General features: G+C 34.2%; 1 protein-coding gene across 11 annotated transcripts in view; it reads left to right on the top strand.

The window, feature by feature from the left end:
• KIF21A (kinesin family member 21A) overlaps positions 1-11,406 on the top strand; it is a 146,631-nt gene extending 135,225 nt beyond the window's left edge. For all 11 annotated transcript variants that reach the window (XM_081310709.1, XM_081310713.1, XM_081310712.1 and 8 more), the window contains 4 exons: positions 640-757; positions 2,308-2,478; positions 3,791-3,990; positions 10,148-11,406. In XM_081310709.1, coding sequence (XP_081166835.1) covers positions 640-757; positions 2,308-2,478; positions 3,791-3,990; positions 10,148-10,241 — 583 coding nt within the window. In that variant the 3' untranslated portion in view covers positions 10,242-11,406. The remainder of the gene's footprint in view (positions 1-639; positions 758-2,307; positions 2,479-3,790; positions 3,991-10,147) is intronic.
• Positions 11,407-13,129: the final 1,723 nt, after the last annotated feature.

Raw genomic sequence — 13,129 nt, 5'->3', positions numbered from 1 at the left:
TCATGATTATATTGCTGGTATTATTTTATTCAAATATAAATTGTACCTAAAAATATTAATTATATGTCTATAACCTGTTCAGATTTTTAACAGATTAAAATTTACCTAGAGGGAGTTCAAATCAACCTTAAGCAAACTTTCAAAATTTTTCTGCTTTTCTATTTACTATCTAAATGACATTAATCAACTCTCAAATAGGTAGCATAGGACTCTCCCACTTCTATCATAGAATATTTTAGTTTGGCTTTTTTTTTTTTCTGGTTTGAACAGAGTTTCATTTAGATGGAACTAAAACCAAAAAGAAAATTTATTTGGCCAGGTGTAGTGGTACTTACTTGGAATCCCAGTTATTTGGCAGGCTGAGGCAAAAGGATAAAAAAATTTGAGGTGGGCTAGGCAATGTAGTGAGATCCTGTCTCAAAGTAAAAAAAATAAAAATAAAAAGGGCTGGGGTTGCAGCTTAGTGGAAAAGTACTTGTGAGAAGCCCTGGGTTCAATTCCCTATATTGAAGAAAAAGAAGGAAAGGAAGGAAATTAGTGAACAATTTTATGAGAAAATGTAGGTTATTTATGTTGAGGCTTAGCCTCATCATGCTAAGAAATATTTTCAAATAAAATCATTTTTCTTTCTTTTTAAAGGTTTCAGTCTACAGGAAAGTTAACAGGACACCTAGGCCCTGTTATGTGCCTTACTGTAGAACAGATTTCTAGTGGACAAGATCTAATCATCACTGGCTCTAAGGATCATTACATCAAAGTATGTATTAGAGTGTTGCTGAAGTATGTTTTCCTATTTTTTTTCTCTTTTTTTCAGGGCCGAGGACTGAACTCAGGGCTTGCATATGCCAGGTGCATGCTCTGCCACTGAGCTAAATTCCCAACCCCTTTATTTGCCAGTTAAATGATAGGTTTGAAGTACTCCAATTCGTGTAGAAACCCCTTCTTTGTTTGTTTGTTTGTTTGTTTTGTGGTGGTGGGGATTAAACCCAGCGCCTTGTGCATGTGAGGCAACTACTCTACTAACTGTATCCCTAGCCCCATAGGACCCCCTTCCCTTCTCTTGACAAATTTTCTTGTTTCCTTTTTCTAGGCTTTGCTTTTTTCTTCCTATTTTTTCCTCATTCACAGTCACTGATTTCACTATTATTTAATCATATATCTTCATTTTTCATAGGATATAGATTGGGAGAGATTTCAAAGATCTTTTAGCTTAGTCTTCCAATGAATAATTAAATTCATTATTAACATCTTTTATGGAGAACATTTATAGCCTTTAGAATTTTATGTAATTAACAGATAAGATGAGAATAGATAAATAGTTTCTATCTAGAAGTGTTGCATTTGAGATCCCAACAGAGGACATCCTTATGCAGCCAATGGGCCGTTAGAAAGCAAGTCATAGTTCCAGATAAGCAAAGACTAAGATGTTGTTTTGGGAGCCATTCAAGTAGAAGCAGACATTCCAAGAATTCTCATTGATGACACAGCCAAGGGAGAGAGTAGCTCAAAGCTCTGTGCATTGGAAATGGGCTCAGTAGAGAGGGAAAGAGTGATGAAGGAGAGGCCATTGATACAGTGGTGGGAGTTCCAGTCGGAGCCTAGAAGTGAGCTTGGACAGTAAGCACATGGCAGCCTCTGATGGAGAAGGAAGGGCAAGAGCATGTGTGAAGATGAAGAGAAACAGCACGGAGGGAAGAATCCAGAGTGTTTTGGATCATGCAAGTCTTCTTAGGAAGGCCTCGGCCATTGCTAGAAGAGATAAAGGCAACTTAGAAAAGCACAGAGGTTTTGAACAGCAGCTTCGGGGAACTAGAGATGGCCCCCAGGACTGCAGATCACCTAATATTGGTTAAATAACAGCCATATGGCTTATTTGAATTTCAACTGGATTGAATGTAGTATTTTAAATTACTGAACTTGTCATTTATTTACTTATACGTTTTTTTAATTTTTACTTTTTTGAATTTTAATATTTATTTATTTATTTTATTATTATTAGTTGTTCAAAACATTACATAGCTCTTGACATATCATATTTCATACATTTGATTCAAGTGGTTTACTTATACGTGAAAAAATCTGGTTGGCTTTTTTTGAAAGCATGTGACATACAGGCCAAACTGGTGTGAATAAGGCTCAGTTCACCCTCAGTCATTCATATCAGATTAATTCATTTAACTTAGTAAAATATTATAACAAACTATGTATGATTTGTGTATGTATATGTGTTTCTATAAATGTGAACATATACTTATTTATAACTTAAATGGAATAACTGATTTCTTTCTGCCTTACTTTTAAAAATAGATGTTTGATGTAACTGAAGGGGCTCTTGGAACTGTGAGTCCCACCCACAATTTTGAACCCCCTCATTATGATGGCATAGAAGCGCTAACCATTCAAGGGGATAATCTATTTAGTGGGTCCAGAGATAATGGAATCAAGAAATGGGACTTAGCTCAAAAAGACCTTCTTCAGGTAATGCTGAACTTTTTCACGGTATGAAGTAAGCATTTCAAAACCCCTCAGTAATCTATTCTAAGAATTCAAAGAGCTTCTATATAGATTTTTATTGTTTAAAAATAACATTAATCAGGACTCCCTCTTAAAAAATGGTTTATTGTCAAGTACCACAGTTACTAATTGGTAGAAGGGCATCACTCAACACTTAATACCTGCTAAATGAGAGATCAGATACTGGTAAGAGTTGAAAGATCTGGAATTGCCCTACATACATCATATATGTTAAATATAATAATCCCTGGAGTAGAGCAGTTGCAGTTTCTCATTTTGTTTTGCTTTTTCTACATATATTCCACAGTAGCACGTTTAGTTAAGGTTAAGAGTAATATCCATGATTTCTCAACTGTAGGAGTATTCTCATGCATCCAGGAGTGGTGGTGCTCTCATTTCCCACAGAATGGATAGTTTGTTGTCAGTTAAATTCAAATATTTATGCATATTTCTAACAGAGGAAGAAACTAGATGAAGTTGTTTACAATTTCAGGCTTTTCCTTACATATTTATGCCATATATATGCTCACGCACACACATACGTATGCATTACAGTTGCTAGCACTTTCTTGCTTGCAACCAGCAGATGAAGACAAAAAGAACAAGTAGCATGAATATTAATAGAAAAACTTGACAACAGATGCACATACTGCATTAGAAGCTTTTCTTTTATAGATATACATTCATGGTTCTGATTTTCATATTGTGCATATAAATATATTTATGCATAGACTGTGGCTATATAGTCTTGTTTTGTAAGTGTTATTTATTCATTATGAAATATGTAGATTGCATATGATCTTCAGCTAAAAACTTGAGGCCTCTACATTCTCCACCCAAGGTTTGAACCAATGTTTTTATGAAGTAGGTCTTGTAATCTACATATGATATTGTAGGTTTCAAGCTCATTTTATTAGATACATAATAAATTTGGAGAAAGAAGAGATACTTACTGCTCATGAGAAGGATGTGATTTTGAAAAATCCTGTAAGCATTCTGAGTTTTTTTTTTTTTTTTAGAATCAACAGATTATTAACATTATAAGTCTTCAATACTGATAATAATTATGGAGATTAGTGAGCAAATTTGGGAGCAAATTACAGATTCATTTCTTTACATCACTCAGTGAATACCTAGAAAATGAACTTTTATAATTTTCACACCACTTAGCATTGTAAATATCGAGTTTTATTAATAAAAGTATAACTTATCTTGGTATGAAAATGTCAGTTTGGAAGGGGCCCCTTAAGCTCCTTATTTCTCTTTTTCCTTTCAGCAAGTTCCTAATGCTCATAAGGATTGGGTCTGTGCCCTGGGAGTGGTGCCAGGCCACCCACTTTTGCTCAGTGGCTGCAGAGGGGGCATTTTGAAGCTCTGGAACATGGATACTTTTGTGCCAGTTGGAGAGATGAAGGGTCATGATAGTCCCATCAATGCCATATGTGTTAATTCTACCCACATTTTTACTGCAGCTGAGTAAGTTTATCCCACGTGCTTTTGCTCTTTATTGGTTGCTTGTGTTCAGATTTAATAAATATTAAAAGTTATGAATATCTAACATGAGAACCTTCTTTTATTACAGCCATACTAATGTCTGTTTTAAGATACCTATTTTATATTTTTTGGTGTACACTGAGATCAATGAATTGAGGCTCCTAAGTTATAAAACAGTAATGTCAGTCCTGTACTAACACTCTGTTTATAATAGCAGGTCTGCTGCAAGATATTTTATTGGTGATTTTAATTTCTAAAAATAAATTTATAGACAAGTGATCTTAAAGATTTTCATTTTCAGAGAGGCAACAAATTTGCCATCCTTCATATTTAGAACAAATTATTTTTCAAAAATTTCTATGTGATTCTTCTCTCTTTAAAGTAAAAAAAATATAGTAATACAATCTGCTCCCTCCCTTTTATGGATGACTAGATTGATGGGTTCATTTGTTTGTTCATTTGTTCACAGTGAATCTCCTATGTGCCTGGCACTGTTCTAGTCTCTTGGGAATACATCAGTGAACAAAATACATACAAACTCTAGTTTCCATCCTAATGATAAAAAACAAAAATTAAACAAGTCAAAATATGTTAGATGGTAAGAAGTGCAATGGTGAAAACTAAGGCAGGGGAAGGTTACAAAATAGAGTGGTCAGTGAAAGTGACATTTAAGAAGATGTTTGAATGAGATAGAGAAAAGATGTTATGACCCTAAAAATGACATACTCAGTATATGAGTTCTTTGGAAAGGAAAGCATGTATTATAATGTGAGATATTGGTCTCATTCAAAGATAATGTATTTTTTCATGAATATCTATCTTAGAAAATCTCCCTGTCTCATTTGTGCATGGCTATGTTAATTTAATTTGAACATCACCTTGATTCAGTCTATCCCAAATGCATGAATACCCTGATTTAATTTTGAAACCTCTACTTTATTTCTGTGCCATTTCTTATTAGTTAGGCTGTTTCTATTGAATCTTTCTCTTCATTTGGATCTATTTATTTTCATATTTAAGGAACGTCAAAGCCAATTTATTTTGTTTTGCTAAGGTGATGACCTTTGATGCTTCACTGATGTTTGTAAAATATGCTATGTTCTTAAGAGTGTCTACTTTTGCTATTTCCTTGGAAACTTATGTCCTTGATAATTTACTGAAAATGATATACTCCAAGTTGTGGGATACTCAATACAAGACTAAGCATTGTGTTATGACTGAATCCTAGGGGCTGACATATGATATAAATATTCCTACCTCTCTTTTATTATATGATCTCATTTTCAAGAGCTAAACTTTTTTTTCAGTTTAAGCAAGACACATCAGATGCAATTGTACTTATACGTTTTCAAAATCAAGAATATAGCTAATAAAATCAAAAGTCCCCCACTTTTTTTTTTTTTTGGTGGTGTTGTTTGGGGATTGAACCCAGGACCTCAGGCATGCTAGTCAAGTGCTCTACCACTGAGGTGCATCTCCAGCACAAAAGGCTTGTTTTATTTTATTTTTACTTTTTATTAGAGCTTATAGTTATACATAGTAATTGGATTCATTCTGACAAACTCACACATGCATGGAAATGGGTTTCAGTTAATGATCCCTCCTCTGCTTTTCTTCCCATCCTCCCTCCCCTTTCCCATTCTCCTTCCTCTACTCTTAGACTTCCTTTTGCTTTTCTACTAATTTATATTTGATTGGTTCTTTATGTTATCCTATCCATCACTCCAACTTTCCTTTGTTTTATTCTAGCTTCCACATATGAGAAAAAAAAATCTGTTGAGTTTCTGAGTTTGGCTACTTTCACTTAGTATGAGGTTCTCCATTTCCATCCACTTACTTGTAAATGCCATAATTTCATATTTTTTTATGGCTGAGTAGAATCGCATTATACGTGTGTGTGTGTGTGTGTGTGTGTGTGTGTGTATACATACATACATACATACATATATGCACACACATATACTACAATTTGTTAATCCACTCATCTGTTGATGGGCATCTAGGTTGATTTCATAATTTAGCTATTGTGAATTGCATTGCTGTAAACATTGATGTGGCCGTATCTCTGTAGTATGCTGTGTTAGATGTTTTGGGAAAATACCAAGGAGTGGGACAACTGGGTCATATGGAGGCTCCATCCCTAGTTTTTTGAGGAATCTCTATACTGGTTTCCAGAGTGATTGTACTAGTCTGTAATCTCACCAACAGTTTGCAAGTGTACCTTTTCCCCAGCAACCTCTCCAGCATTTTATTTTGTTTGTTTTCTTGATCATTGACATTTTGACTGGAGTGAGAGAAACTCGTATTGCAGTTTTGATTTGCATTTTCCCGATTGCTAGAGATTGTTGAACATTTTTTTCATATATTTGTTGGACATTTGTGCTTCTTTTTTTTTTTTGAGAAGTTTCTGTTTAGTTTTTTTTTTCTCATTTATTGATTAGATTTTTATGAGTTAAGTTTTTTGAGTTCTTTGTATATTCTGGATATCAATCCCCTTTCGGAGGAATAGCTGCCCAGTATGTTCTCTCATTCTGTAGGCTCTCTCTTCACACTTTAATCATTTCCTTTGCTGTGGAGAAGGTTTTCAGTTTGATGGCATCTCACTTATTGAGATGCCAAATAAACTTAATAAAATAAAATCACTTGATTTATTTCTTGTGCTTTTTGGGTCTTGTTAAGGAAGTTGGTGCCAGTACCTATGTTTTCTTCAGCACTTATACAGTTTCAGCTCAGAATAGATTTTATAATCCTCTGAATTTCAGAAGAATCTGTGGAGATTTGTGTCTTCTCACTCTTTCTTTCATTTATCTTTTCAAAGAACCAACTCTCTTTTGCATTGATGTTGTGTATTATTTTTTTTTTTATTCTCAATTTCATTGATTTTGGCTCTGATCCGAATGATTTCCTGCTTTCTATGGGCTTGGAGATTAGTTTGTTCTTCTTTTTCTAAGGCCTTGAAGTGAAGCATAAGCTTATTTATTTGGGATCTCTCTAATTTTGTGAAATATGCATTTCATGCTATAAATTTTCCTCTTAGAACTGCTTTCATGCTATCCCAAAGATTTTGATATGTTTTATCTCTCCTCTCATTTATTTCTAAGAATTTCTTGATTTCTATTCTCATTTCTTATTTGATCCATTCTTCATTTAATAGAGTATTATTCAATCTCCATGTGTTTATGTGGTTTCTATTATTTTGTCAGATATGAAAATAGCTATTCCTGTTTGTTTTCTTGGACCATATGTATGGAATATTATTTTCCATCCTTTCACTTCAGTCTGTGGATGTCTTTCCCTATAAGTTGACTCTTATAAACAGCATGTTGTTGGATTTTGTTTTTTAATTCATTCTGCTAATCTGTGTATTTAATTGGGGGAGTTGAGATTATTAACATTCAGCATTAGTATGAATATGTGTTTGTGATTTTCTGCCATTTTGATTTTTTTGCTATATCTTATCCTGTCTTGATTCTCATTTAGTGAATTATTCTTCTATTGAACTTTGTTTGGGACCTTTGGGTATTGTTTTTATTTCCTCGGTGTGCCATTTATCATTGAGTAGTCTTTTTAGTGCTGACTTAGTGCTCATGAATTCTTTTGGTTTATTCTTGTCATAGAAATTTTTTATTTCCACCTTGAATTTGAAATCGAGTTTTGATGGTTATAGTAACCTTGGCTGACAGTTATTTTCTTTTAAGGCTTGGAATGTCTCATTCCAAGGCCTCTTTGATATTAGGGTCTGAGCTGATAAACCTTATTGGTTTCCTTTTAAATGTGACCTGATGTTTGTCTCTTGTGGCTTTTAATATTCTTTTCTTATTTTCTATGTTAAGCATTTTGTTTATGATATGTCTTGGTGAACTTTTTATGTGAGTAGGTATATTTGGGGTCTTGAAAGTCTCCTATATATAGATTTATCATTTCTGATGTAGAAAACTTTTTTGTAATTATCTCACTGAAAATGTTCTTTATGTCTTTAGTTTGCATCTTGATGTTCTCTTCTATCCCAATGATTCTCAGATTTGGTTTTTCAAAGTTGTCTCAGAGTGGGGGGTCTGAGTCCTATGCTGCTACACTCAGTATCTGAAAACATTCCTTCCATATATTTTGTAAAGTTTTCTCTTTGTTTATGGTAGAAAGGTTGACCTGATGTAAATTAATGTCATAACTAATTGTGGTGGCTCCATCATCTTAAATTTAACATTCAAAATGGAACTTCTGATCTTCCCTACAAACATGTGCTCATCCCACAGCATTTTCAGCTGGTGGCTTCTTTGTTTCATTTGCTCAGGTCAGAACTGTTCATTCCTTCTGTTTTTTTTGCACTCCAAATCCAATCTCTCGTAAGGTTCTGTTGTTTTGCCCTTTAGCTTAGGAGTCAGAGTGTGCTCCTTCTCTGCTCAGAAGCCTGCAGTGATCCTCCATTTCGCTTGAGTTGGCCTGGTCCTCTGAACATCTGTTAACTCCCTTGCCTTGCCTTCTGCTACCCTCCCACTTATTCTTTATCCTGCAACCCCAATAGCCTCTTTGTTGGTTCTTGAACCTGCCAGTCTCACTGCTGCCTGGGGGCATATGCCCCTGTCCCTCCCTCTGCCTAGATGTTTTCCCCTCAGAGATCCTGACTTTTTCCACTTTATTTCACATTGTTCTTTCTCTTGTAGCCTAGTGCACAGGATCCCCCTTGGCATGCCCTGCCTTTTCTTTTTCTATAGCCCTCATTACTAATTGTATCTGTTATACATTGTGGTTTACTGTGAGTCTCCTCTTGTTAAAATGTGTGGTTTACAAAGGCAGAGGCTTTTTTAGTTTTGTTTTTGTTGTTGTTGTTATTGTTGTTTTTAAGCTGTATCCGAAGCATCTGGAACAGCGTGTCTGGCACATAGGTTCTCAAAAAATATTTGCTGAGCAAATGGGTGAATCAATAAGTGGAATGGCTGAATGGATAGATAAATACACAGGTCCTACTGCTGTTACCAATGTATGTGTATTGTGTGGGATGCTTATGAAATTCCAGCAAACTTTGTTCTCTTATGAATCTTTGCCTTTTACTGGTATACTGGGCATATCACTATACCCCCCCCCCTTTCCCTGGAATGGGTTACAAAATCTCTGAAGTACCTTTTAGCTATAAAATTCCATGGAACTTTCCCTTTGATTTTGGGTTTATCAGGAAAAGACACATTTTCTTTTTAAGCCATGAGAGATGTTAAGAAATGTAACTATCAAATGACTGGCCCCAATGTCCACATGCTGGGTTAATAGAAGCAAATACGCTTAGACACATTTTTTTCTTCTTTAAAAAATTTGTATTCTTCATTTCCAATTGATACATAATAATCACATCTACTTATGGGGCATCAGAAAAATACTTTTAATCTTCCACACTCTGTGCTAGGTGGAGTATTTGTCCACTTCTCAATAGCCTCTTGCTCTTTCTGTGGGCCTATTTGCTGATTTCACCCAAAGGTAGCTTTCCCTGCTTGTTCCTAGATTCACCAGCTCCCTGGAAACCTTTCCTGGCTCCTGCCCACCAGAAACCTCACTGTGCCCTTACGCTGGGCGTCTTTGCCTGAAGACTTTTGACCCTACTTCATATCACATGTTTTCTAAAATGATGAGTTCAGATCTAGTGTTAAGAGATGGGCTTTGGAGCCAGACTGCCTGAATTCAGATCACATCTCCCACTTATTTTGTGATCTGGGCCACAATTTACTCAATAAAAGTATATCCCAGTCCCAGCTACTTGGGAGACTGAAGCAGGAGCATATCTTGAGCTCAGGAATTCAGGCCAGCCTGAGCAACATAGCAAGACCTTTTCTCAAAAATAAAATAAAATAAAAATATTGCAGTAGTATCTATTTCTAGTGGTAATTAAAGGAAATTAAAGACATTAATGTATGTAAAGGCTCTTAGTGACCATGCCTGGCATATAGTCAGCCCTTGATAAGATGAGTTAGTATCATTATCTATTATCATTATCATTATTGTGGATATATGTTTGCTACTCTTCTAAGACAATGTATATTTTTATTTGCATTTATCAAAGGCCATCTAGAAAACGTTTCCATAATAAGTAAGTCTAACAGCTATGTCTTTACCTTTCTGTTTCTGTTCATCATGTCCATTTATTGTTTTGTAGTGACCGAACTGTGAGAATTTGGAAGGCTCGCAATTTGCAAGATGGTCAGATCTCTGACACAGGAGATATGGGGGAAGATTTTGCCAGTAATTAAACATGAATGAAGATAAGTCACAAACTGAATACTGTGATAATATCCCATATGTTCTTTATGGAAGTGTCCTGCATTTATTAGACATAAACTTATGAATGGAATTAACTGGAAAATATATCTGAATCCATTTACTAAATATTAATGATATTCTTGAAAAATGTGTACTATCCTGTGTGCTTAATTTTACTATCTACCAATATGTATGTATTCTACAATTGATATATGGCTTGATTCGCACTTTTATTGTGGCTAGATTTTTGCCTAGCTATAAAAAGACAACCTTCAAATTATTTGAATTACAAGATGTCTGCTTTTGTGACAGTCATAAAACACACACAGAATACAATGCACCTCCCTGCTCACTCATTCATATAGCCTGTTCACATGATTTACATTCTTAAACATACTGGAAATGTTAGTCAAACTGTGGTCCGCTTGTCAGATATTCATATCAGTCTATAGAGGGTTCCCAAATTTCAATGCTCATTTAATGTAATTGAAAAAAATACAAGGAAAATATTATTGATGATTTCCCATAAAGTGAAATTGACTTTAATCTACTAACAAAGATTGTTTAATAATTTGTGTTAAATGTTTGCATTCACTTGTATTGACCAAAGTTTTGCAGTTATTCTGTGCTCAGGACTAAGACACTGTTAAATTGTTTTATTAGTGCTGTGCATACATTCTGTAATGGTATACACTTTTGATGTGCTAACAGAAAGATATTTTGATCTATTTTCCTATGGAGTTGTTTCTATTATCACCTTTTACTTTCTTTTTTATTTAATAGTAGTATTTCCTTTCCCCTTTTATCTAATTTTTATATGCTGCTAAATATATTTTAAATACACTATGTTGGCATACCTTAGTAGCTATTGATGAGAACTATTATCATTTATGGTGGGAAAAGCTATGCAAATAGGTAGATTGTAAAAATACATGATGTTGTATTGTGCCTGTGTGAATTTTTAAATGCTGTAGATGGGATTTTGCAAAAGGATGTATAATTTATCTGTGTGCTCAGAATATTAATTTGTAAATTCTGCAAGTTTAATTTTTGTGTAGATGATGTAACACTTGAAAATATTGTCTTAAGTGATTTTTCCCTGAAAACATTTGCTTGTAAATGAAAGCTTAGCTAGTGCTTAAATAAACATGTTGCTCTGAATTATCTTTATTCTATTGTTCTTTTTATAATTATAAGAAAATGACCAGTGTTTGTAAAGCTGTTTTGTGTCTAGCAATTCATTTCATTGCTCACGAGACATGAAGTATTCCTGAAAAGTTTAAACTTAAGTCTCATCTTGATGAACCATGGAAACTCTATTTAAAGGAATTAAATCAAATGATATAATTTAGAGATTTAAACATAGATGATAAAATAAATGAAAATAATTCCCATAAATGTTAGGATAGTGGTGACCTAGGTTACCTAGAGAGGAGAAGGAGTGGATGATGACTGGCAGGTGTCACACAGGTGAGCTGGGCAGCTAGAGGTGGTGTGGAAAGTACTTCTGTGTGCCTGGCAGTCTTATTTTTTATTTGGCTCCTAAATGTTACTTAAGTGCTCATTTAATATGTTCATGTTTCACTGTACATATATTTCTCTTTTTCTATATATGTGTGTTATGTTTCAAACATTTTTTTTTAATTTTAAAAGAAAAAAACAAAACAGCTACTTTGTAATTTTGCCTCCTTCCTTAAAGAAAGGTACTGTGCCAGAAGTTGAGAGTGTTAAGACTGTATTGAATTTTAAGTTTCTTGGAGTGTTTCTTTCCATAGAACTATTAATCAGTAATTCAGTAATCTTGCAATTAATTTATTTAGTAGATGTTTATTAAGCATCTAAAGGGCTAGGTATTGGAAATGTAAAAGAGCAAGACCAAGATGACATTTGGTCTTTGGGTGTAGAGACATAACAAAAACAGTATTTACAATATTAGGAAGTCCAGGATGCATCTATTTCTGTCTGTGAGTCCAGTCAGAGGCCCTAAAACTCTGTGTTTGCTTATGCAAAATACAAAGCCTTTGAAAATGGAAGCTCAGCTAGTGGATCTGATTCAAGTAATTCAAAAGAACATGAGAAAGAGTTGAACTTCTTTAAGAATTTACATATTGAAACATAATGTTAACCCATAAAGATCCCATTCAGAAAGGTTAAAATAAATCTTTAAAACAGTAAAACAATGCCTACAAAACTTAAATTCAGGTAGCCCTTCCTGTGTATTAAATGTGTGCTAGATGTCCCCATGTGTGCTGAATAGCCTCTTCTTTTTTTTTTTTTTTTTTTTTTTTTTGCAAAGGTATATTTTTTCTGTTAAGTCCAAAATCTCACATCATAGTTAAAGAGTAATGACAAGATTTTGTATAGCAATTCAGCAATACCTCCACATGACCACATTTATTGAATTCACAGCTGCTGTGGAGTCTTTCATAAAAATTTAAAGTCATCAACATGTAATAAGTCCCTCTATGCTACTTGTTATTTTTCCCAAGCACTTCCTACACTTTAGCTCAAAATCATTTCAAATTGTTTTTGGCCTTAGAATAGGTTGTTGTCTTGCATAGTTGTTGAAGATTTGATCTGCTAACTACTGCACAGATGTGAATAGTTGGGATTTTGGAATTTTAAATTACAGATATGAAATATATGACTATATATGAGCATCATCATAGGAAAATAGGAATTATCTGTCTTTCTAGTTTCCAACTATATTGAGATGCTCAATTTTAAAATGTCATAGGTGCCATTAATGTTTCCTCTCTCGTTTCTCTCTCGATGAAAATAATAATTGTACTAGTCAATGTTTATTGAGCATTTACTCTCTCCTTTGTTTGAAGAGGTAACCCCTAACATGGGAAGAATCTAAGATGTCACTGATGAT

The sequence above is a fragment of the Spermophilus citellus genome (genome assembly GCF_964194105.1).
Source record: "Spermophilus citellus genome assembly, chromosome: 10".
NCBI lineage: Eukaryota > Metazoa > Chordata > Mammalia > Rodentia > Sciuridae > Spermophilus > Spermophilus citellus.
Note: the sequence above shows the minus strand (reverse complement) of the source record. Positions and strands in the feature narration are given on the sequence as shown.